Genomic DNA, 24,802 nt, shown 5'->3' on the forward strand with positions numbered 1-24,802 from the left:
GCGGCAGCCTAACCATGAACAATTATAATGCCATTATTATTAATAATACAGCTATAAAACAACACACAAACGTCTCAATGCCTGGAGAGACGCAACGTCAAATACACAACACAACGATGCACAAAATCCAAGTCCATAAAAGCGGGTCTTACCTAACACAGAAGCGACCACAGAGGCCTAGGTTCAGCTGCCTCTGCTCGACTACGTCCAGTAACCCATGATGTGGACAGGCGATGGCCTGATTTAAGCCAAGATGTGATGAAAGGAGTTGGATCGAATCTCTCCAATGGAGGTCCATTAAGGTCCACAAAAAGTAGTGATGAGAGGCTGGCTTCACGCAGTCTATTGCGAGTCTTACTGTCAGTGTCATTTACAGCTGAAAAGCCCCTCTCGCACTCCGATGACGTGGGCAGGTATGTTCTGCTTGCTATGGACAGCTTCTGCAGCGTTTCGCCTGGTGCATCATCTTGTAACTTCCAGTCGCGAAACTCCTGCACTGCTTCACTGGCAGATTCGCCAAGTGTTTTCGCAAGGGCCCGTATTTCTTTTTCTCCATAAAGGATAAGTGCGTTGCGGTCCTGTGGCCAAAAGCGCTTGTCAAGGGGTTTGAGCATATGAACGAGATCTGACTCTGGCATTCGCTTCTTAAGATTGTCGATGACAGCCTGATAGAACTGACCCCTTTTAATCTTACCGCTGCTCTCAACTAGCTCCACACCTTTGAACAGTCCTTGTGATATGCGTTCCACAGCCTTCTCTGCTGATTTACCTCCACACTCTTTTGTAGCGTAAAGTACATCAATGCACTGCTGAATACGACGACTAGCACTCACTAAATCGATGTCCCTTTGCTGCAACCTTAGTGAGAGGGCCTGCAGCTCACGAAGCATGTCTTTCATGCAAGCCAGATCGGCTACAAATCCAGCGTTAGAGAGTTGTTTGTGGAGCCTAAGGTACTTCTTCCTATCAGTGTCATTGCGAGATGGATCCTCACTTGCGGTTTTAAAGTGGCTTGCTAAAGCAGGGTAGTTGTTCCAGATGGCTTTGACAGTTCTAAAACTACTTGCCACCCACCTGATGGTAAAAATCTGCCCGATTTTCAAAACCTGCATGTTCAACTCCTCTGCTGCCTCCTGGAGTAGTCTGGTATTCTTTGCGGACTGGTGGTACAAAGCGTACAGTTTTGAAATGAAAAACTCAAAGTGGTTACATCCAGCAACATCTTTTAGAGCGTCATGGACTGCTAATTCTGCGCGGTGACAAAGACAATGTACTGACTGGATATTTGGGAAATCCTTTTTCAGGCGAACAATGACTCCACTGTTTTTGCCCGTGAGGACAGACGCGCCATCAGTGGCTATGCTGATGAGATTATTAGACAAAAACTCGTCATCAAAACCTGCTTTACGTAGAGCCTCTCTCAGGCTGTTGTAGATGGACTCAGCGTCTGTGCCCTCCGTTAATTCTTTGAGGTCTAGAAAGACATTATCCACAGCCCCTTTTCCTGTCACGTCACATCTCACATATAAAATTATATATGCACGTCCGTGCACTGTGCTCTCATCGATAGTGATGCTTATTTTTGACTGGGTCTTTTTAATATTAGAAACAAACTTGTTGCGCATTTCATGTGAAATGTGCTCAATAATCTGAGCACAGGATTTATCGGATCTGTGTACAGGGCCTACCTTTGCCCCATTGATCTCTTGGAGCTGCATGACGGGTGGGAGTTTTTTAAAAGGCATCCTTTCCTTTGCTACCATATAGGCAGATCTGAATGCGATGGCCGTTTCCTCCAACAACTTTGCGTTGATTGCAAGAATCTTGTTCGGCAGTATTGCTTTTTGTCTTGTTTCTGCCAGTTCAACTGCCCTGTTGTGCGACACACTATCCCGTGCTTATATATTTTCTTACGAAAGTTGTTTTGTTTTTTACTGGTTACTTCCCCGTTAATCCACTCTTCTGACAAGTGTGTTCCAGTTTTATCAATGAGGACAAGGCATTTAGCATCCCTGCAAAGAGAACATCCTACACATCCATCCTTGGAGAATAGCCATGGTAGGCGTGTGGTCCACTCATCCCACTGTTGGCTGGTCCAGCCAGCCGGGACCACCCCCGCAACTTCGCATCCCCTATCTCCGGCAGCAGGCGGGAAGGAAGAGGAAGAGCCATTGGGGTGATCATCAGCATCATCATCCTCTTCCTCATCTCCTTTGACCTCTACTACTATGGCTATCTTCTTGGCTCTTGGCTCGTCTTGTTCTGTTTCTTTAGCCCCCACAGTAACGTTAACGTTAGTGGTCAAGTTAATATTAGAACTAACGTTAGCTGCCTCTTCTCTCGGCTTTGTAGTAGTCCCAACGTCCGATGTGCTACCACCAGCTACAGACGGCTGGTCCTCTTTTTTCAGTTTGTTTGGGCGTCTTTTTATAGAAATCGCCCAAGGTGAGTTGCTTTCTTTTTTTAGACATGTCAGCAACAATGGCGCACAGGTGACAGTCTTTTAAGCAAGTTAACTAAACAAGCTTGTGTGATTGGGTAGTGGGGCTGCAGACAGCGCCCCCACGCTTCGAGCGGCAATAATGACGAGCATTAGGCTACGTTGTTTTCATGAATCATAAACTCAAAATATAATTTTATTTAACTTATTTTACACCTTTTAGAAAGACATGCCCAAAATAGCATTTATTTGGATATCATATAAATATTTTAGAGCTCCCCCAAAATTTCACAAACCATGTTTCCAGGGGAGCTCATGTCACCACTAGGGGAGCTATAGCTCCCCCTGCTCCCCCTTAATTCGCACACTGCTCCTCTCTCTAGAAGGGTATCTGCTAGACCCAGGCTCACACTTCAACCAACCGGCTGTGGTTGATGGTGGCTCCCTTCAAGTTCATGTTCTACTGCAACACGGTGATCTGCACTTCTGGACCTGTGCTGTATGAACATATCATCATCAGATGTAAAATTAGTCTGTGTCTGTCGTTCTACACCTGACTTAGCTACAAACTTTACCAGTCTGCGCTTCTGCACTTTCTCACTGACAGGAAAGTAGACGTATGCAGGACTGTTTTTGTTGTACCCGATAAAAACACTTTTCACTTTCAAACACTCTGATCCGGACCTCTGCATTCTAGAAAAATTGGGCCGTCTTCCTGTCATTTTTTGGATTGGTGTCTGTCCTGTGTGTTTATTACCTATTTATTATCACAGCAGAAGTCTGACCTGAATTAGTCCACAGTTGTTTCGGCAGAGCACTTTCGATTAGCATACATCTTGCCATGTCAAAAAATGTGCGCCAGTTGCGCTCAGCAGTCCCATTTTGATGAGGACCTGATGCTGATGTTTGATGTCTGATTGCATTTTTAATGAGCAAAGTCTGGAACCCTTTTCCTGTGAATTCAGTACCAGCTAGAGCTGTATCAGCTAGAAACTTCTCTGTAGCTAGGACTGTGTCACTTTTGTTCTTTAGGAAATACACAAACACTGTACTGGAAAAATCATTGGTAAATGAAAGTGCATATCTGTACCCATCTCTAGACTCTGGGTGGATTGGTCCTGCCAAGTCTGTGTGTACTAGTTCTAGAGGGGTTTAGCCCTCACATCAGGGTCTCTATTTCTGGTCTGGTAAAACTTCCCCTGAGTGCACACTTCACAGTGTAGAGGTTTGTTTGTAGGACCTTTAATTTACATACCGTCCACAACATCTGGTAACCTCTGAATGTCATTGTAATTACAGTGCCCCAGTATCTCATGCCATGTCTGCATATCATGAAAACCCTTGCATTGATCATCACATTCATCGTCATCATTATTATTTACTGTGTACAAATAATATAGTCTATCATGCACGTGAATATGGAATTTGGTACCGTCTTTGTGGATGAGAAGGTCCTTCCCTTTCTTGAAGATCATGGTTGCTCCGCTGGCAGTAGCTGCTGTCACAGAAAGAATGTATTGTGTGAAGGATGGGATATACAGCGCCTGCTTCAGCATTACATTCAGGTGTCTTCCTTTGCTGTCCATCAGACAGACTTCTGCATCGCCTCGGCGCTCTGCCACGCCCACACACTGCGTGCCGTTCACCGGCTCCATGCAGTGTGTCTTGGCCTGGAACCTGTCATCAAACCTCTTAAACTTTGCAAGGTCTGTGACAATGTGCGAGGTTGCCCCGCAATCGACCATCAGGCCTCTCACATCGACTCCAGCTGCCCCCTCACTCATTCTGAAGGCATACTCCATGTCCTGGTCATCTGTCACCCTGGAGACCTTACGTGCGTTGTCTCGATTCCGGTGCTGTTTCCGTCTGCAGGTCGTGTCCCGGTGTGTGGTGCTCTTGCAGTGACTGCACCGTAGTTTACACTGGCAGGTTCTGGCCAGGTGTCCCTTTAGGCCGCATTTGTAGCACACCACGTCCGCTGCGGCCGGTCACCCGGTCACCTGTACCGACGGGTCTCCCTCTCTGCTGCCCCACGTTCATTACGTTGTCATCTGTTGCTGCAGCGCGCATCTTCTCTGTGTCTTCGTAGCTGCGTAACTTTGTTTTAAATTCCGCAAAAGATATTGTCTCATCACGTTGTGTGACATGGATCGCGAATGGTTTGAAGGACTCTGGCAAACCTTTCAAAACCATCGCTACCAATAATCACTTAATACCTCATCGGCATTCCTTAGCGCTGTGATCTCAGTCTCTGCCCGGATCACGTACAACGTCACACTTTCACTATCTGACTTAACAAGTTAAGTTAGTTCAGTATAGAGGCTTATGATGCGTGGCTTTCCTTTACCTTGATAGTAGTCTCTTAAAATCTTTAGGGCTTCCCGCCCGTCATCAGCGGCCGCACGCATCTACATGTTTGCAAAAAATAACTTTACCCAGTGTGTCTTTTTCCAATGTATTGGTTATTATTCATAGCATTGATCAGCAGAGAAATAGTTTGCCAAAGTCGTTTGCCTTATCAATACTGGGGTTGATAAGTTACCGGACTGCAGAGTGATACAGATGATGTGAATCAGAGGCAAAAAAAACACTTTCCTTGTCAGCAGTCAAATATGGTGGACGTGAGCAGTCCACTGCATTGAGAAGAGCCGTGTAATAAACAAAAATAATTGACAGCTGAACGTTAGGAAGGCCCATGCAAGTGAATGGAGCAGTCTACAGCATTGAGAAGAGCTGTGTAATAAGTAAGGGATAAAGAATGCCGGTCATTATCGAGAAAATAAGCCCCGACAGGGCGAACAGGAAGGTGCTTGCTTCGCCCTGAAGGGGCTTAATTTCGATAATGACCGGCGACGTTCTATACATTATCCCGCTTATTACTCGGCTACGGGCCAAAACGATAAAATATTTCACATGGTGTGTCTTTTTACAATTTATTTGTTACCAGCATTCGTAGTGACGTTGATCAGCAGAGAAATAGTCCGCAAAAGACGTTGACGTTGACTACTTGAGGAGTGATACCAAAGACGTCATTATAAGCAAAATGATTATATGTAAGGGATAATGTATAGAACGCCGGTCATTATCGAGAAAATAAGCCCCGACAGGGCGAACAGGACACCGACGCGCAGCAGAGGTGTCTTGCTTCTCCATGAAGGGGCTTATTTTACGATAATGACCGGCAAAGTTCTATACATTATCCCGCTTATTACACGGCTACTTGCCAAAACGAAACAATTTATTTCCAATGTATTTGTTACCAGCATTCATAGTGTTGATCAGCAGAGAAATAGTCCGCCCAAGACGTTGACGTCGTCGCTTAGCAACCGACAGCGCTTGGGTTGATACATATCCCGCTTATTACATTGACAAGTTACCGGACTACGTGCGGAGTGTTACCAAAGGCAAAAAGTCATTTTGTTTACCTTGACAGCGGTCATTATTCATCATAATTGACCGCCGGAAGTTGGGAAGTGCCCATGCAAGTGAACGGAACGTTGAAAAGACCTGTGTAATAATCCATAATAATTCAACTCGATATTTATTTAATTGTACCCACCACTTTTTATTTAAAGTGGTGGGTACAAAATTAATCTTGAAAAAATCTGGTAGGAACGCGTCCCCAGCGATCCCGGCGTAATCGACGCCTTTGCCCATCATAAGAGCTGACATTAACTCCTACTGTAATCTCTTCACTGTCTGACTCTATTACGAAGAGATATTTACCTGTTTGTTTCGTCACTTCCGGTCACGTCCGGTCAGAGCGTTTTTTGAGAGTAATTTTACTCACAATTTCTTTAAAAAACTCTTTAAATGCACATTTATGATTAATTCTTTCACGCAAATTGAGTTCCTACATTATTTATCTACAAGTTCATTCACAGGGGTCTTCAAATTGAAACATGGGCTTTAATTTTTGCAAACAGACTAACAGTTCATAACATGCCTCTGCGAAAACTTAGTGAGCCAGAGCTCACTTGGTGAAACAATTGACAAAATTGTGGTGTCTGAAGCATAATACAAATACGTTACTTGTTCAAATTGCAAAAAATATGAAGATCTGAAAATATAACTTCATTGTGCTATCACCATATACTATTGTTACACTATCGACATTTAGGATAGCTATAGTTTTCCAATAGTATCAACAAAGTAATGTAGTTCATGCTATGAATACTGTTAGCATGATTATAGCGATAACGTTAGCCAAATGGGTGCTTATCTGTCTAGTAGAACGCATGTGAGATTGGCGTACCTCTGCAGTCTTAACTCGATACAAAGCCCTCCATCTTGGAAATGCCGCGGCAATATTTACCCTTGTACCTCTCCTCCTTACAGATAATCTTCTTGGCTCGTTTGATTCACCCGTACGTTTGCGCTTTACATGGAAAGCTTCGGCAACAGAAGTCGCAGCAAACTGGACTGAATAATCAAGATCCATCACGGGTGAGCAATAAAAACAGTAGTATCAATAGAGTGGATAGCTATCTAGTTGACCAACTTCCTTCCTCACTCTGTTTCCCGTATTTCCCGGAAGTTAGGGTTATTGGCATGTTCGGACAAATTTGGGATAATGAAAGTACCCAACAAAATAAGAATATATAACATAGAAATAGTCGTCTTTAGATATTTTAATACGGAAGTCTTACATAAAATAACGTTAGGTTGTCTCTAATTTGTCTGATGACGGTATCGTGGATGATGACGGTTTCATGTGACACAAAACTATGAAACCACAGAGGCGGTGTGCCACTGCTGCTGAATACTAGTAGGGTAACACAGTAAAGAACAGAGAAACCCTAGACAGGGAGAGGTGAATGGGTTGGCTGATGCGGGACAGGAGATAAACACCAGACAAGTAGAGCGAGCAGTGCAGCGGCAGAAGGACAATACGCGCCAAGAGGGAGCGCTCGGCTCGAGGAGCGACGTCAGATGGACGCTGATTGGACAATCGCAGCAACCGTCGTCCTGCTTCTAAAAAACATTTAGCAACATATCATTACGACAGCACACGTTGCGGGGCCGTATTCGATAACGATTATTTCTGGGATTTTTATAGCGAGCGCCGGTCGGTCAGTGGCCGAAACGACGCAGGTGTTTTGTCGGAATTGTTATAACAGAAGAGGGATGAGGCAAAAAAAAAAAAAATGGGGATCAGGAATTACTTTTTGTTTTATTTATCGGCATTCAGAGGCTTTTGTACAGCTCGGGCGAGGCCAGCATAAAAAGGACGCTGGACAAGCTTCCCTTACGACCCAGACTTGGGTTCCTTCCTGCCCTTTTAATTACTCAACCAAGCCTGGCTGAGCACAGAAAATCTCCCCAGAGAAGACTACAGACCGGCGGGCCAAGGGGTGGAACGAGAGAGGGAAAAGAAAAAAAACTCCCAACAAAACAACACTCTCCCCAGAGTGTGGTGGTTCTCTCTGATGACGCCCGCCCCCTGCTGCTACGACCACTTAAAGTGTCTGGAGGGGGGTCCGACTGTTGGCTCTTCTTGAAGTAGCAATGCGTCCCTGTCCATGTCCTAGTGGGACCGCCCAGTGATTCTCTCTGAGCTTAACAATGCAGGAAATATCCCTCACAGACACGTGTGCCGTTATGAAGCAAAGGGAAAATAGGAACCTTGGTAAAAACATTCATACCTTCATCGGACGAATCCTAAATCCGATCTTAAGGGTTCCCACACAAGTCAGTCACCAAATAACATTTCATTTGGGTTAAGCTGTCTCTTTTTATTCTCACATACAGACACCAACGGCCTCATCCAACAAGGTGCAGCCCAGCCCCGGGGGGTTCAGTGACGCCCTCCTCCATCTAACTCTGACCAGATAATGTGAATTTTAGATTTCCGTCTAATTTGTTGTTTAATTTGATTTGTATTATTTTTGTATCTTTAAATCCAGCCCCTTGGTAAATAACTGTACGTAATAAAAACTATTTTCAGCTCAATCTAAAATGTTTCCGTTTCCCCTCCTCGACTGTATGCGTGTATACAGCACACAGGCTTCATGCGCATGCTCCGCCTCGTCTTCTTTTTTAGGTGGAGTTCTGTAGTATATAGGCCTGGAATTTGTACACCGTTTCTACAGCTCGATGCGTTTTTACAATGAGAGGGGGTATTCTGATCGTATTGTGAGGAGTGGACATGGCCTTAATGAGACATTGTTCCTCCATATTGGTGAATATAGAGCTTGGCCCCATCCTCATTTACCCATCCCAACCAACCGACGCTCAGCCCCCTGTCTGTTGTTCCTCCAGACATGGATTTGGCTTTCTTTGTTTTGCCTCTAGAACAGGTGTTTGTAAAAAGCAATACACCTTGTTAAAAGTCAGATGGCAGCATATCCAAGGTCATGAGTGACAAAACAATAATGATCCAACCACATATCCAAGACACAACTGTTTAAAGTTGTGGGGATAATGATCCATGTTGCAAAGTTTCACACAGAGCAGACTGTAAACAGTTCAATAAGTATCCTAAGTATCCTAAATAAGGATCCTATGTGGCTACAGGCTCATAGAGATCACACAGGAAAAACAGCATTATTTGTCAAAAATATATATTGAAATGGAGTAGTTTGCATTGCATTATTTGAATTCATGAATCAATGGAAGCAAATTGTGATAGGTGTTTAATCCCATGAATCCATGGGATGTGAGGTCAGGTGTGAGGTCACGAATTACCGCCCTTCCATAAATCCTTGGGGAATCATGGGAGGGCGGATTTCCATGCATTCCATTCATGGGAGGGAGGTAAATCGTGACCTCACATCACAGTGATCGCCTCCATTTTGGAAACATAGGAGCATTGGAAGGTTACTGATTAAGTTGGTCATGTTTTATTGCTCATTGTATAGAAATTAATCATAAAATGATTAGTCATTATTGGGAGATATGTTATGTGTGAAACTTCCAGTGTTTCTCATGCGAGACGTGGCAAAACAAAGTTTTCATTAGCTTAGGTTTTGGTATATTTACCTTGATTTAATATTGTACAGTCCTTCAAAACTCTCGAGTCCTCTCAAAATGGTGGAGTATCGCCAAACCAAAAATCCCACGATGCATTATGATGAACAAGCCCTATAGGCTACCACTGCTTTTGTAAACAGTATATTTATGAGGAGGACTAGTCCAGACAGTACCTACTCTGAAGGAGGGCTTGTTTCGATGTGTTGCTCTGGGCACTAAGGCACTATGGAGCTTACAGCGGGACGGTGCGTCTGTATTGTGTATGCTCTGCCTTGCGTTTCCTATTGTCCAACCACATTCCTGCGTTTAATGCTGGACGGGGACATTAACATGGAATCTGTGTGTGTGTGTGTGTGTGTGTGTGTGTGTGTGTGTGTGTGTGTGTGTGTGTGTGTGTGTGTGTGTGTGTGTGTGTGTGTGTGTGTGTGTGTGTGTGTGTGTGTGTGTGTGTGTGTGTGTGTGTGTGTCTCTCTCTCTCTACAGGGGTGGTAGACATCCTGTTCTTATTGTCAGTCATCCCTGGCTGACCACTGCTCATCATGCTGACAAGAGAACAAAATGGGGACTGTGCCACTACAGAGATCACACACAATCATGATGAAAACGGAGGTCCTACATAGAGAGGTTATAGTTAAATGAATGTCATACTGAACCATATGATCACAAATGTATATGCTATAAATAGATTATAAATATATTTACTGATTATTTTATGGTTAACTAAATTTCAGTCTATTTTTCGACTTAAAATGATAAATCTAAAAAATATATTTGTAATATTTGTTTTTATTTTCTATGATTGGACAAGAGGGGTTAAAGGTTATGAAGCCTTCAATATGAACTACACAGTTGTAACAGGAACTGGTTTATAACAGATGCTCAAAAAATATAAAAATATATAAGCTCTCAAATCGCAACAATCAATTAAGACCATTTAAAATGTAACAAAATAAAGGTAAATATCATTCCAACCACACCTTGTACCGTCAACTTCATTTCAAGATATTTCCTATGTTACGGCCCCCTCTAGTGGTCAAACACGTTACTAGTTACTAACAATTATGAAACCACGTAAACACAACTGAACTATTTAGGTCCATTTCAATTTTCGAGTTATTCAAAATAAAATAAAAAACTAGTTTTTGAGGTTCTTTTTTGTAAAAGTGCAAACCAAGAAGAAATGTATAAAATATGACTAAAATACTTGCATTTCAAAGTCAAACTTACAACGGTGGACAGATGAATCCCATATGCCTCAATCAGACTAGTCCCTAACTAAATCTCTAAAGACTACAGTACCCTAAATGCATTGCTACAAAGCAACAACACCTAATCCCTATGGCTCTTGTACACAGTTTACTAAAGACGGTCAACACTTTTAGTTTAAAGTCACTCAGAGCTCTTTGTTTCGCCGAGCAATGATATTCCTGCGGCAAGTCCGTCTTTCTGAGACGTTGCGCCTTACTTTGACCAGCGGGGGCACCATCTCAAACTCCAGAGAGGGGCTGGAGACAGACTTCTTCATTCCCAGCCCCTCACTCTCCTCTTCGATGTCCTCTAGAAAGTTTCTAAACATGGCTCGGTCCAGAAGTCTGAGTTCTGTGTCCCCGACAGTAGCGCCGTCCAGGAGGTCCAAGCTTCTCCACGCCTCCAGCACGGCCATGTAGCCCTCGTACCGACATTTCTGGGTTCAGAGAAACGGAGACCCGGGTCAGTTCAATGTCCCCATTAACATCTGATTAGTTCACAATGATTAAATAGACATATTATATAGAGAGTAAAGTAAAGAGCAGCGTTTCCAAAACTTTTTTTCCGGGGACCCATTTTTTTTAAAATTACCAACCATCGCGAACCAATTCACAATAGGCCTTATCTATAAAATCGTGAGAAGAACGAATTTGTGCATAAATGAACATTACTGAATGTTTTTAGTGCCAATTCCGCATCCCCTTATATATCAACCTAAAAACAGCCATTTCGAAGAGATAAATCAAAACTGTGTTTTTGGCACTAATAATAATAATAATCTAAATATTAAATACTTTATACTTGTTTTGCTATCTCATTGGTTTTATTTCCTCCCATCAGTAAAACAAACACAATGAACGTTAGCCTTTCAACTAGATTCAATGTTATAAGTAATATTATCAGAACAATACAAACATTCAGTACTATCATACTATCAAAACATTCCGTACTATCATAATGTGTAAAAAAAAAAAAAAAAAATCTTTTTTATTTATTTACATTACCTGGCGACCCAATTCAAATCTCCCGCGACCCAGTCTTTTTGAAAGACTGGTATAGAGTACAAGTACAGTATAGAGTACAAGTATAGTGAATGAATTATACAAATCTGTAAACATATGCAATCTTTAGTGTAATTCAAAGATTGATGTGAAAATGTTCAGATGCTCATTGTGACCAGAACACCCCCCCTCCCCCCCCACACACACACACACACACACACACACACACACACACACACACACACACACTCTAATGTTTTTACACCAAAACAGGTCAAGACCCAGACCAAGATCCATACCCAGACTGCCCCCCACCTCATGCAGCAGGTACTCCTCCCGGAGGCGCTGCTCCTCCAGGTCCCGAGCCCGGGCCTTGCGGCCGTCCGAGGCACTCTCCTGCAGGAAGCTCAGGTCCTTATCAAACGACTCCAGCATGCCGGCATGGGAGTGCAGCTGACGCTCCTGGGACCGGACCAGAACACAGAGATTCAGAACCACCCAAACCCTGACACACAGGGAATCAGAACCACCTATACCCAAACCCTGACACAGATAATCAGAACCACCCAAACCAAAACGCTAGCACACAGAGAATCAGAACCACCCAAACCAAAACGCTAGCACACAGAGAATCAGAACCACCCAAACCCTGACACACAGGATCAGACATCGATCAGTGTCCACTTTAAACCTTTACAGAAACTTTTTTTTTTTTATTCAGGTGACTGCTGCTAGCCGAGTTTTTGTTGGCCAATGACGGGCTTACGGAGGACATCCTCCAGCAACATGAGTGGTCGACACTCATATGAGCTTTTCTTTCATCAGACTTTAGATATTTAAGTCAGGCATGGGAGACTATTGCTTAGTCATTTAGCTGCAGACGCTCATATCCACAGGAACCTACAGTGAGTTCAGACACATGTCGTTAAGGAGCAGGTAGGGGGAAGGACATCTTGCTCAAAGGATGCCTCTGACCTTGGGGTTCAAACCCAGTACTTTTAAGGTGTGTAACCCCCTAACCACATTAAATGTTACCACCATCACAGATAACTTAGTAAGGTCTAGGTCAGAGAGTGTTTACCATACAAGGGTCGAGCCCCTAGCTGACCAGCGCTGCTGTACCATAAATATTAACTTATCTTTTCATCGGCTGCAGTTATTCATGGCTCGACATGGTTGTACCTTAAAGTGTGTGGTAAAGTGTCTCTCTCACCAGGGTCTGAGCAGACTGCGAGGCGGGCAGGATGGGTCTGGTGAACCTCTTCTGGGAGCCCACGGCGGCCGGGAAGGGAGGGGAAGAGTGGAGCGCGGCCACCAGGTTGATGCGGCAGATCCACGAGCTCATCTCCGCCTTCGACCTGGAGAGAGAGGTGGTGAACAACCAGGTGATATAGATCTATATCTTTATCTATATCAATAGATTACACTTACGAGGCCTGGAACAGGAATACCCTCCAGTCGGCCGTCTGCAGGCGGAACACGTGAGGCTTCTTGGTGTAGTCGGCGGCCTCCTCGGCCAGCGCGTGGTGCACACTGACCACTTCCTCCTCCCCCTGCATCCCCTTCCTGTAGTCATCCTAGCACACACACACACACACACACACACACACACACACACACACACACACACACACACACACACACACACACACACACACACACACACACACACACACACACACACACACACACACACAGTTCAGTGTTTCCACAGAATTACAACAGAAGTCCCGAGGGGGAAACCCTTCCCCACCGAGGGATGAGCCTTCAGGCACCCACCTTCTGGAAGTAGAGGACCAGTCCCTTGAGCACGCCGTAGAACGTCTTCCAGCTCCTCTTACCCCACGGAGCTGAAACACAGGCACATTGTGGGTCAGAAATGTATCCACTGATAGTGAATGCTGTGGAAGTCGGTTGATGTTAATAAACTGCATACAGGAGATATTGGAACGGCGGGGGGCCCCAATAGATGGCCTAACAACCCCCCACTTCCAGGAAGAGGAAAAATACCGTAATTGAATAAAACTTAAGAAAAGTATAACAAATATATGTATATACATTTTTTTAATGGGCATGGTCTATATATTATATATGAATACGTTATTGACATTCCTCAGGTACTGATAGGTCATCTATTTGCGGCTCAGGGCGGAGGAATCTTTGCTCTTTGTCTCTGGTTCCACGTTGCTCATTACACTCCTCTTCAATACCGGATAATTGTGTTTAGTATATGCTACACATGAACCTCCTAAGATGGCGCAATTTGATTGGTTCGCTATCTCAGGATGTTGGGCAATATCCCATGATTGAGATCTCAAACTCTGGATATTGTTTTCATCGCAAAACGTCCTGCTTTGCAAGTCTTTCAGAGGAAATAACACAAGAAATTCAACAAAATGCTATCCCTAAAAACAAAAAAAGAGCAACTCAATAGGGTCTAGACCGTTTTTCAAGGCAAAATTTGCTTATATTTATAAAACAGCAAGTAACGTATGGAACGTAAACGTGACGGTCGTCTCGTCATGCTAATAAAAACAAATAAACGGCTAATAAAAACAAATAAATCCCGGCAATAAGTGTTATCTTGTTTATTTTTATATTCACGTGTAGTATATACTAAAACAATTATTCACCTCACCATCTGCAAATAATTGTTAATTATACCCTCATAATAAACATTCAAATGTGCTTTAAAGGAATATTCAGGCTTTTAGCAAATGGTTATTTTCCAAGAGAGGCACGGTAACATCTTTCGTCTAAATCAGCCCAACGCTCGATGCGACCGGATTTGGATATGACCAAATCAATTGAAGCTGCTCCATCAATGGATGAGGGTAGATAACACCCTCCATCTTTCACTGTCTCATTGTGAATCCTCTCTTGGTGACCACTCAATCGTCTCTCTTGGTAAACAGTGAACCGCCTCTCTTGGTGAATAGTGAATTGTCTCTCTTGGTGAACAGTGAATCGTCTCTCTTGGTGAACAGTGAATCATCTATCTTGGTGAACATTGAATAATCTCTCTTGGTGAACAGTGAATAATCTCTCTTGGTGAACAGTGAATCGTCTCTCTTGGTTAACAGTGAATCGTCTCTCTTGGTTAACAGTGAATCGTCTCTCTTGGTGAACAGTGAATCGTCTCTCTTGGTTAACAGTGAATCGTCTCTCTTGGTGAACAGTGAATCTTCTGTTAGTGAACAGTAAATCGTCTCTTGTTGAACAGTGAATAGAAGGAAGGGTTTGATTTTGAGTTTTTTTTTTTTTTATTAACTCAAACTATTCTCAGGTGCAAACTGCTTGTGACGTTACACAATGATGGTCGCACAGGGACCAGAGATCAACAAACTACAAAATATCGCTCCAAAACAAGCAAGGTCTTTTTTATTTATTATTCAGAATGGCAAGTGAAATCACTTAGATATCCTTATTTTGGGTCTGCTGTTTTTGTTATATAACCTCACTTCATTGATGGAGTTAGTCCATCCCATTAGCCTCTATTGATTTTGGTTAACCTCAGTCAAATGTATACTTGATAGAATCAAGCGATGGGCTATTTGAAAAGAAATAGTATGGGGCCTCTCGTTTGATGACGGGAAGTGGAAATTAACCTTATTTTGCAAAGTATGTTGTTCCTTTAAAAGGAGAACATTATCCCATAACACACCTAAATAGCACTGCCCTAGTTTTTATATCTAGATGTATAGCTCCTATTTAGGAAAGGTAACACTGCAACCATTTTGGTCTGTTTGCTAACATGGGAAATCATGCTTGAGAATAATGTGCACATTGTCTTAACTAAAGTGCCTTAATTAAGTGTAGATTCCTATGTATATACGCTTAATAACCATGGAAAGGGTCAGGGTTAGGAAGGACAGTGCTCCAGCGGTACTCACTGCGCTTTCCGTCGATGTCGGCGTGGGCTTTGCGCTGCAGGAAGCCCTGCTTGAACACACGGGCCGTCTTGTCGTGGGGGACGTCCTGGAAGGGGTTGCTCTTTGAGCGCAGCCCCCCCTCATTCAGGTCCTCACCCTGCTGCACGGACAGCATCTTCAGCTCCTCTTCATCCCTTCAGGAAGCAAGGACAGAGATGGCCCTCGAGAGTGAGACGCAGTGGGAGAGGTGTACAATAAGAGTGATACACCATGTCAGAGGTGTACAACAAGAGTGATATGATGATTGTAAGATTTACAATAAGAGGGATACTACGTGTGATATATACAATTAGAGTGAAGAACTAGATGTGTGAGTGGTGTACAATTAGAGTCATACAGCATGTGAGAGGTGTACAATAAGTGTGATACTATGTTTGAGAGGAGTACAAGAGGGATACAACGTGTGAGAGGTGTACAATAAGAGTGATATGGCGTGTGAGAGGATTACAAGAGTGATATGTGTGAGAGTTGGACAATTAGTGTCATACAGCATGTGAGAGGTGTACAATAAGAGTGATACGGCGTGTGAGAGGAGTACAAGAGTGATACCACTTGTGAGAGGTGTACAATAAGAGTGATACAATGTGTGAGAGGATTACAAGAGTGATACGTGTGAGAGGTGTATAAGAGTAATATGATGCAAGGTGTAATTTACATGTCATGTTACCACCACTAATATCACTATAACATCAACAATATTCATAAAAATAATAATAATGCGAACGCAAAACAATCACTTCTAACAAAATGAAAACTACTATAAACAAAAATAACAACTATCAATGCTACTACGACTAATAAAAATCATATTCAAAATAATAAAATCAACAAAATATTATATGAAACTTCTTAAAATCGGACATAAAATAATAGGGACCGTTTGGTTACAATCTAATGAAAGATTTGCGTCAAATGCTTGCAGTAAGATGAGAATCCAAAAATAAAGTTTTTCATAATGGCAGATTCCCAAACTTCAGGGACTGTATATCACCTGGAATGGGAGGAACAAATAATAACCCCTGCTCTTCTTGGAAACTGGTGAGAAACTAAAGATCAACGCAGTGATATTTCCACTGTACAAATACCATTTTGGGCTTTTGGTATGCCGCAAATAAGTCAGTGTGTTGTCAACGTTTCTAATACTGGGGCAGGTTTGTCAATATCTTCTAAAATCACACTCTAAGATTGGTTAATCCATTGAGAGGCCTTCAGCCATCAGAATCAAACCAACTCACACCGCTGTAACGATCTCTGCAACGTTCTATTTCACCGCAAATCTTAGATCTGTACTTTCCAGCTACTTACAGAGCCCACTGCAGTGGTTCGCCCTTGATGGAGTTGTAGAAGCTCTGAAAGATAATGTATTGGTATAAACACAGACTTTGATCACCCTTGAACAATTTCATTGAACTATTTACTGAAAAGCAATAAAGGGATAGGAGGTGTTGTACTTTAAGCAGGTCCTTGTTGAAGTTCTGGCCATCATTCATTCCCTCCATGTTGGACACAAAACTGGAGGTGGACATGGCTTTTCCTACGTTCTGTGAACACGGGCATGGAGGACATGTCACACAGAATTGCTTAATAACTGTCAAGATAGTAACATAATTACAGATATTATTAATTGTGGTTATTACAATTTCTAATAATAAGTAAACTAAAATAAATCTGAATATTGAAGTATTTAGGTTAAGAAGCCTGTTAGTTATATCTAGAGCCCACCTGTCCATGCAAATCAGTGTTGAGGAGCATCATAGCGCAGGTGAGGGTTAGCACTGACCCTACAGATGAACACATGATTAGGATTAAGAGAAGACGCATGCGCTTGCCTCCAATCAAATGAATGGCTTGTGATATCTTGATTGATGAGGATTAATAATAATAATATTAATATTGGCCGGATATTCACTGACCTGGAGAGGAAGAGACCTCAGGGTTGCATTGATGGAAGCGAGTGGAGAAATGTTGCAGAACTCTCTCTCTCTCTTGGCTCTCCCCTACAAGAACCACCTCCTTCAGGAAAGACCTGAAGAATAAAAACAAGGCTAGGAGGAACGCTAACAGTCTGAACACTAAGTATGTTAACATTGGTGGACATCGGAAACTGGGTCGACAACCGGCGTGTAAGGTTCTCACCTTAGGGCGTTGTCCAACGTTTGGCTGCTGAAGTCAAAGAAGCACAGAAACTCCTCTCCTACTGCCCTGCTGAAGTCATCGCTGGATCATGGGAAGAAGCATTTTGTTAAATAGTTATATACATACATAAACTCCCTCCCATCTCATAATATAATTTTATGTAAAACCTGAAGCAACCTGACAATGGCATGGTGAAGGTTACATCACACAGCGTTGGCCTATCAATGAATATAAGGAAGTCAAAAGCCCATGTGTGCATGTGAAACCTCTTCAAAAAGGGCATTAACAAAATGTTTACAGCCAGTATCCAAAATGAACCCCTTCCATCAGCTGCTGGAGGGTAGATTGGACCACTGGGCAGGCAGAAAGGGTTTCATATAGCTTGGCTGTCAAATGTTTCTTCCCGCAGGTGAAAAGTAGTACACATCGACAATGTAACAACTAATGAGAATTAAAATGTATAATGTTCATTACAAAGGCCTCATAAGATGTATTGTTCAGGCTTGCTACATACATGTACCAATATACTTTTAAGCTCCATTAATATCAGTATATCAAGCTTGAATCCAGACTATGGACTTGAGCAGAGACGTATAACCATGGCCTGGTTCTGCATGTAGAACTAGAACCTGCAGCCAGAGACCGCTGGGACCTGAACCCTGGCAGATGACCTTACTCTTTGTCCATGTGTCCGACCACGTCCACGCGCTGGACCTCCTCCAGATGGTACAGCCTCTGGGCCAGCCGCCGGGCCTTCTGCCGGTCCACACCTCCCCCGTTCAAGTGCAGCTCCAGTGGATCGGTGTTGGTGGGCGGGGCCCCGGAGCTCAAAGAACATTCTGCCTCCTGGTGGGTCTGCTGTGATTGGTCCATGGGTCGCTCTACTGAAACAAACTCAGTCCCCACGGCCATCCTCAGGGGCGACCCCTGTGATTCAGCGACACAGTGTTCCGGTCTCTGTGGCTTCGGGACCGGCTCAGCGGCCTGGTCACCTTCTGAATCAGATTCTAGACACGAGGGATTTGACAAAACTCTGGTCATTTCCATCTCCGTAACTCCATCCTCCTTGGTTTCAGTTCCTCCTCCTCCAACTCCAAGTCCTAACTCTACTAACACAGCTCCCTCTTGATGTTGTTCGGAACGTTCCATCTCATCATCCGTCGTGACCTCAGGTGACGCCTCCTCTTGTTGTGGTTCACCCAACGGGTCGAGCTCAGCCAGTTGTCCCATGTGCTCCAGCTGATCACCCCTTCTGTGTTGGGGTAACTTCGAGGGTCGGGCTTTCAACAGCCGTGATCCATCAGATGTCAGATGCTCAGCCGACTGGTCTAACAGATATTGACTGTTCTCCAAGACCCTCTGAAGAGAGGCAGACGTTCCCACTCCTAAATCGCTCCCCTGTAAGTAGAACCCTTCTGACAGCTCGTGCCATGGTTTTGTTTCTGTGTCGTCATCGGTGAGCGCTATCTCTGGCCATTCTTGTAGTTCCTCCTTTGCGTCCATGACTTGTCGTTGCAAGCACTGCTTCGCACTTGAAAAAAAAGCTTCTGAACTCATAACTTGTGGATGCGTCTGCCTGGCTTGCCCTGCCCTGTCTGCTAGCATCGTCTCCCCACGCGCTTCCCTACAGTAAAATACAAACACAGAGAAACACACAAGGTATTGTGAGTGTCATTTCAATGTTGTAGAGAGATGGGAAATATAATTATTAATGGATTAATAACGTTTGTAGAACACAGAGACTGCACTACTTCTAGTAATCAGCGTGCTTCCTTTTATTCAGACAAACAAAGGCAGAGAGAGTTCCGAATTTCTCAGGAAAGGTACTAAGCTCTACTCACACGCCACCCCGACTAGTGCACACAGAACAGGCGGTCTGGGGATGGTCGCGCTCTTCATCAGATTGATCCCCATCTCCCTCTCCCTCCGCAGAGCTCATGGGGGGCTCCTGGGGCGCGACCTGGGAGCAAGGAGCCAGTGAGGTCATGTAGACGAATGATGGCTCTGGTTCCTCAGGGCCGGAGCAGAAAACCTCCTCAGGGAAAGGCAGGGCATTAGCAGGAGGAGTCGCAGCAGCCGGTCTTCCTAGCACTACCTCCTTCTCCTCGTTCGCTAAATCTGGACTCTTTATGGCTTCTGGAGAGAGAGGGAAACAATTAGAGAAGTGAATGTCTTGGGGATCAATTTGAACAACTAAATCTCCAGGCAATGAGTAGACGGTGGGGGGAATGTGTTAACCTCCAAGGTTTCTACAATATATATATATCTACACAAACATATACATACACACAGATTCTGCTACAAACACTCACCGCTAACACACTCTGAAGACCGCAGCACCGGATGTTTCACTTCCTGCATCTCTTGCTCCTCGCCAGCCACGTCATATGACTGCAGATTGCAACAGAAGTAATAAAGCTTAGCCCTAGAGACAACTACCTAGCCCTAGAGACAACTACTTAGCCATATAGACAACTACCTAACCTTAAGGACAACTACCTAACCCTAGAGACAACTACCTAGCTCTAGAGACAACTACATAACCCTAGAGACAACTACCTAACCCTAGAGAAAACTACCTAGCCCAAGAGACAACTACATAACCCTAGAGACAACTACTTCAAACTTAGGGGTTTTTGATTTCTAAGTAATATAGGACCAGTAGTCATGACACCAATGTATATGCACACCCTGTACATATGTCGCTACACACAGAACTGATGTTTACACCCACACATCATGGCTATTGAGAGCAAAGTAAGGACCAGCAAGTCAGGTGTCGTCTGACAAACATACCCCGGAAATATCTGCTCCGTTCTCCACAGACTTGTCCAACCCGTCCCGCTCCCAAGCGATGTCCGGTGGCCCTCGCCGCTCGGCGCATACGCCTTTGGAAGGCCGAAGCGTGGGACTGTCCTCCAGACCGGCCATCACCTCCTCTTCCTCCTCTTCGTCCATTGGGTCCGGGTGGCAGGCGTCCGGGCGGTCCCCGGGCATGTCCCACAGCACGGTGGCGAAGGAGAGGGCGGCCGAGGTGCGGGTCATGGTGTACACTGGGCAGGCCATCGTCTCCCATGGATCCGCCTCCTCTTGAGCTTCCGCTTTCCCCAGATGACCGCCGTGCACCAATCCCCCGATCCCCGCCTCCTCTTTTGGCTCCGCTCCGTTGACCTGCAGAGGGGGGTCTACGGGCTCCGGTTCCTTCTGGAGGTGGGGTTCTCCCTCATCTGGTAGAGAGGAGGGGCAGCAGGCCTGCTCCATGGGCGTGGGCGCTGGGCTGGTGCTTGACGTCCAGGGTCTCTCGTGGAGAGCTGTGGGAATTAAATAGAAATGAGCTGTCCCGGTCATCTACTGCCGCCAGGAATATATCATGTATAGAACCTCTACAAGTATACTATGACCAGAAGTAACATAGCCCATTGAAGACAAAGGACATTAAGATAAAAGTGAAGTCATGTGACCCAAACACAAATAATGGGGATCTGTAGGTGACACCATTCTAAAAACCTTTTGTCTTATTTAAGTGTCTGTTTGAGTAACCTCAAAGACATAGGATGGTGAAAACACTAATGCTCACACAAGAATACAAAGAAAACGTGAAGATACGCACAACACAGAAAGGGGAAAACAACATTACCTCATTGCTTAGGGTCCTACAAATGTGAATGTAAAGAAATGCTAGTTAATAGTAGCATAAAAAAGCTAGCTAACACAAGTTAAAAAAAAAACATCACAACTCTGAAATGTAGCATTACGCACAAATAAACAACCATCCCTTGTAGATTTAACTTACCAACGGTAAATCAAATGTATCCAATCTTTAGCGGAATCTTTGACTAGCGTCCCACTGTTTGCATTGGCATTGCGGATATGATGTGCACTTACGTTTTTATTAAAGCGCCATGCGTACTTCCTGACATGAACGAAAAAACACTCAAGTGTTGTGTGCGTGAGATGGCAAGAAGGAACACAAGAAAGAGCCGGTGATTGAGAGATAGTCTGAGAGGGTGGGGTTTGGAGAGGTTTTGTTGCTGAACAGTTAAACTGACTTTCTTGTGGTCTTCATGCTCCAAGGGCACAGTAACTAAGCTGAGGAAATATGACCACACACATAAACGTCCAAAGGACAGTATCCACCCTCATGTCTCAAGAAACATAATTTAGCATGTGTTGAGTACTTCCCTTCTAACCCTAACCCTTTCTTCCTATTTAAAGTTTAACCATTTCCTCGTTGGATACCACTCTTGTTTCTACATTCAATGTGCATATTTGTTATTCTAGTCATGTTTCATAGCTACCATTCCTAACGGTCTTGACCACATTTCCTGTGTGGGTCCTCACTTCTCACTTGGTAATTATTCATGCAAAAGGCAAAGAACGTTTTCATTCTAGACCCTGCTCTGAAAACGGTACTACTGCTCTGTTGGGGAAAGAATGGGGAACAAAATGATCAATTAACTTTATTTCCTATGTGTTCCTCAGAATCCACTGAACACAGACCACTTTCACAACAACATGAGCATAGTGGGTGTCGTGTTTATATTAAGGATTATGGATTTTTCAATATATACAATATTGCATCTCAATTTTGTCATTAGCATCAACAGTTATGCAATGAGTGCATTACATTTTTCAAAGCACTTTTTGCTAGACTATTTAAAAGATAAAACCTCGGAGCCGTGCAAAGCAGATGTATGGTCATTTTAAATACCTTAATACTTTACTTCTTCCCTTTCAGAGTGTGCCACCAGTATTTGCATGGAGGACACCGACACATTTTAGGCCTGAGGGAAGGAGTGACATTAAACCATCATACAGATTGTTAATATTCAGATCTAGAACCTGCATGATGCAATAATATATCAATAAATACTAGAGGTCGGTAAGGTTTGCAACTAGTAAAGCAACATGGAGAATGAATGTAATAACTATTACGTTCATTGTTGTCCCAAAGCTAAATCTACTCAGAGACATTTAGAATATCCTTACAATCCACACTTTAGTAAAGAGCCGTTGTTGATTCCTGTGGAATTGCACTCTAGGCTCCAGACAGCAGCATCATCATCATGGGATCAGTCTGTTGGTCTTGCGGTACACATTCCACCACTAAGCTAGGTGTGTAGAGATGTTAATGCCTTCCTTCTACTGCTACACACACACACAAACCTACTTTCACAACTAGCAATTCGCACAGCTGTTGCTGTTTCCTAGTTTGGACAGCCCTTCGTCTCTATTGTTCTGTCACTGATGCATGGAGGGTGACTGACTAGCTGAGTAAAAGTATGTATGTGTGTGTCTGGTCCACTTTTGCTATCTGTTTAGGAAAGATCGCAATAGGACATCTGCTTCCTTCTGTTTCACTGTTACTCTGATCCGCCTTTAGGATAAAACAGAAGGGAAGGGAGGGGCAAAAGGTGGAAGAGAGCTGGAAATGGCAACAAAAAAATGCAAGAAAATGCTGGTTGTGTTTAGGGTGTTCGTGAGGAGACACCTGAGAGCACAGTAGGCCGAACCCCCTGTCCTGAAGAGAACGTCAGAGCAGTGTCTCTACCTCATTCCTGAAATTGACACCAAGGATGACGTAGTAAAACCAGAAATCATCCTAGTTCGACTCCTATCCAGGCACTGGGCTCAATAATATCGTATTCCTTCTCAAAGGAAGCGGGGAATCTTTCCGGGCATTGCATAGAAGGCAGACCTTCATGCTCAAATGCATGCAGATTGGCGATTTCGAAACGCACATAATAAATAAACATTCAGCGAGTGTTTATTTACTGCGTGTTTCCATGGAAAAAATAAAGCGAGTTTTGTAAATCTTTGAAATGACGTTAGTAATTTAACGAAATTACCTCCAATTAGCCAGGACTACAAGGCTCGGGTGAGCGTTAGCATCATTGTTTTGGTTTTTCCCTCCATGGACCCCGGTTTTCACTTGTCGTTGTCTCCCACCAGATGGACCATCCAGACCAGAGGGGGCGCTAGTGACCACGTGACCAACAGGGGCGGGAGAGATTATTGGCCCCAGAGCACATTCCGTTGCTGGCGTCACTTTCTTTTTTTTCATTTTAAAGATTTATTTTTGAAGGTTTTATCATTTTTATTGTATAGTAAGACAGGAAGGTATTTGGAGAGAGAGGGGATAACATGCACTAACGAGCCACGGGCAGGAATCGAACCGGGTCTCTCTGCGGTAAGGCATGGGCCTGGTCCATTCATGGATTCCCGGATTCCGCCTACGAAAAACACATTCTCACCCGGCGAGCCGCGGTTGTGGGTAACAGACGACAGATCGACTCGGGGTCCTGCGCATACAGATGACGTATCGACACTTGCCGTATAGTTCTGGGGGTTAGGGACCTAGATCCTCTGACTTCCAGCCATTCAGGGAAGAGTGATTTACCCCTACCAAGCGGACGTAGGTCCCGTCCGCTACACAAGTCTCTCTCCAACCTACCTAAATTGTCGTACGACGACGTCCTTAGGATCGTAAACCAACACTCACGTGTCGAAACATCCAAACTACGTAAGGGATATAAGTTCTTCTGGGAGAAGTACATTTTTAATTACAGAGGTAAGTTTTAATTCTGTTGACACTGTAGCTTGACTGTGACAAATAGCACTAATTAGTAATACATGTCAGTTAAAACATCCTTTTTAATTAATCGCAAAATATTATTTACACTGGTAGGAATACATATTTAGTTTGAGTGTCTCAAGAAACTTTGCCTGACGAACCCCAAGATGTTTGGTATAGGTAGGTAGGCACTGCCTACCGTACATGTAAGTGTCACTAGCATGTCAGATTAGCTCCAGGCTACTGTCAGAACATAGTGGCTGGGTGGCTGTCATAGGCTACCAATGCCCATACATTTTGCTGTATGGTGTGTTAATCTTTCCCTCTCTTAGATTTAGTCAGATTTAGTTAATCTGGAAGTTCGGGCGAACTGCTACTGTTCCCAGAAGAAAACCGATGAGCCTCACACCCTGCAGGTTACAGTGCTAGGAAGTCAGGCCTGAGTCTGAAATCAAAATATCTCGCTTTTCATAGTCTTTTGTGAATCAATGGGACTGTT

General features: G+C 43.9%; 1 protein-coding gene across 11 annotated transcripts; it reads right to left on the reverse strand.

Moving 5' to 3' along the window:
* Positions 1–8,061: 8,061 nt before the first annotated feature.
* LOC130381781 (PH and SEC7 domain-containing protein 2) lies at positions 8,062–23,706 on the reverse strand. Of its 11 annotated transcripts, XM_056589550.1 has the most exons (17): positions 23,579–23,705; positions 22,441–22,513; positions 20,526–21,040; positions 20,042–20,120; positions 19,571–19,865; positions 18,406–19,353; positions 17,730–17,810; positions 17,507–17,619; positions 17,316–17,374; positions 17,045–17,134; positions 16,899–16,942; positions 15,555–15,727; positions 13,441–13,511; positions 13,093–13,238; positions 12,875–13,019; positions 11,977–12,123; positions 8,063–11,096 (listed from the first exon to the last, which is right to left on the reverse strand). In XM_056589550.1, exons 3-17 carry the CDS (start codon positions 20,988–20,990, stop codon positions 10,806–10,808), a joined length of 3,147 nt encoding a protein of 1,048 aa, XP_056445525.1. In that variant the 5' UTR covers positions 20,991–21,040; positions 22,441–22,513; positions 23,579–23,705; the 3' UTR covers positions 8,063–10,805. The 11 variants fall into 11 exon arrangements, with proteins under 11 accessions (XP_056445519.1, XP_056445517.1, XP_056445523.1 ...); XM_056589544.1 differs by adding an exon at positions 23,221–23,287 and having other exon boundaries at positions 8,062–11,096; positions 16,899–17,134; positions 20,526–22,513; positions 23,579–23,706; XM_056589542.1 differs by adding an exon at positions 23,221–23,287 and having other exon boundaries at positions 8,062–11,096; positions 16,899–17,134; positions 20,526–23,106; positions 23,579–23,706.
* Between the last annotated feature and the right edge of the window lie 1,096 nt (positions 23,707–24,802).

The sequence above is a fragment of the Gadus chalcogrammus genome, chromosome 4 (assembly GCF_026213295.1).
Source record: "Gadus chalcogrammus isolate NIFS_2021 chromosome 4, NIFS_Gcha_1.0, whole genome shotgun sequence".
Taxonomy (NCBI): Eukaryota; Metazoa; Chordata; class Actinopteri; order Gadiformes; family Gadidae; genus Gadus; species Gadus chalcogrammus.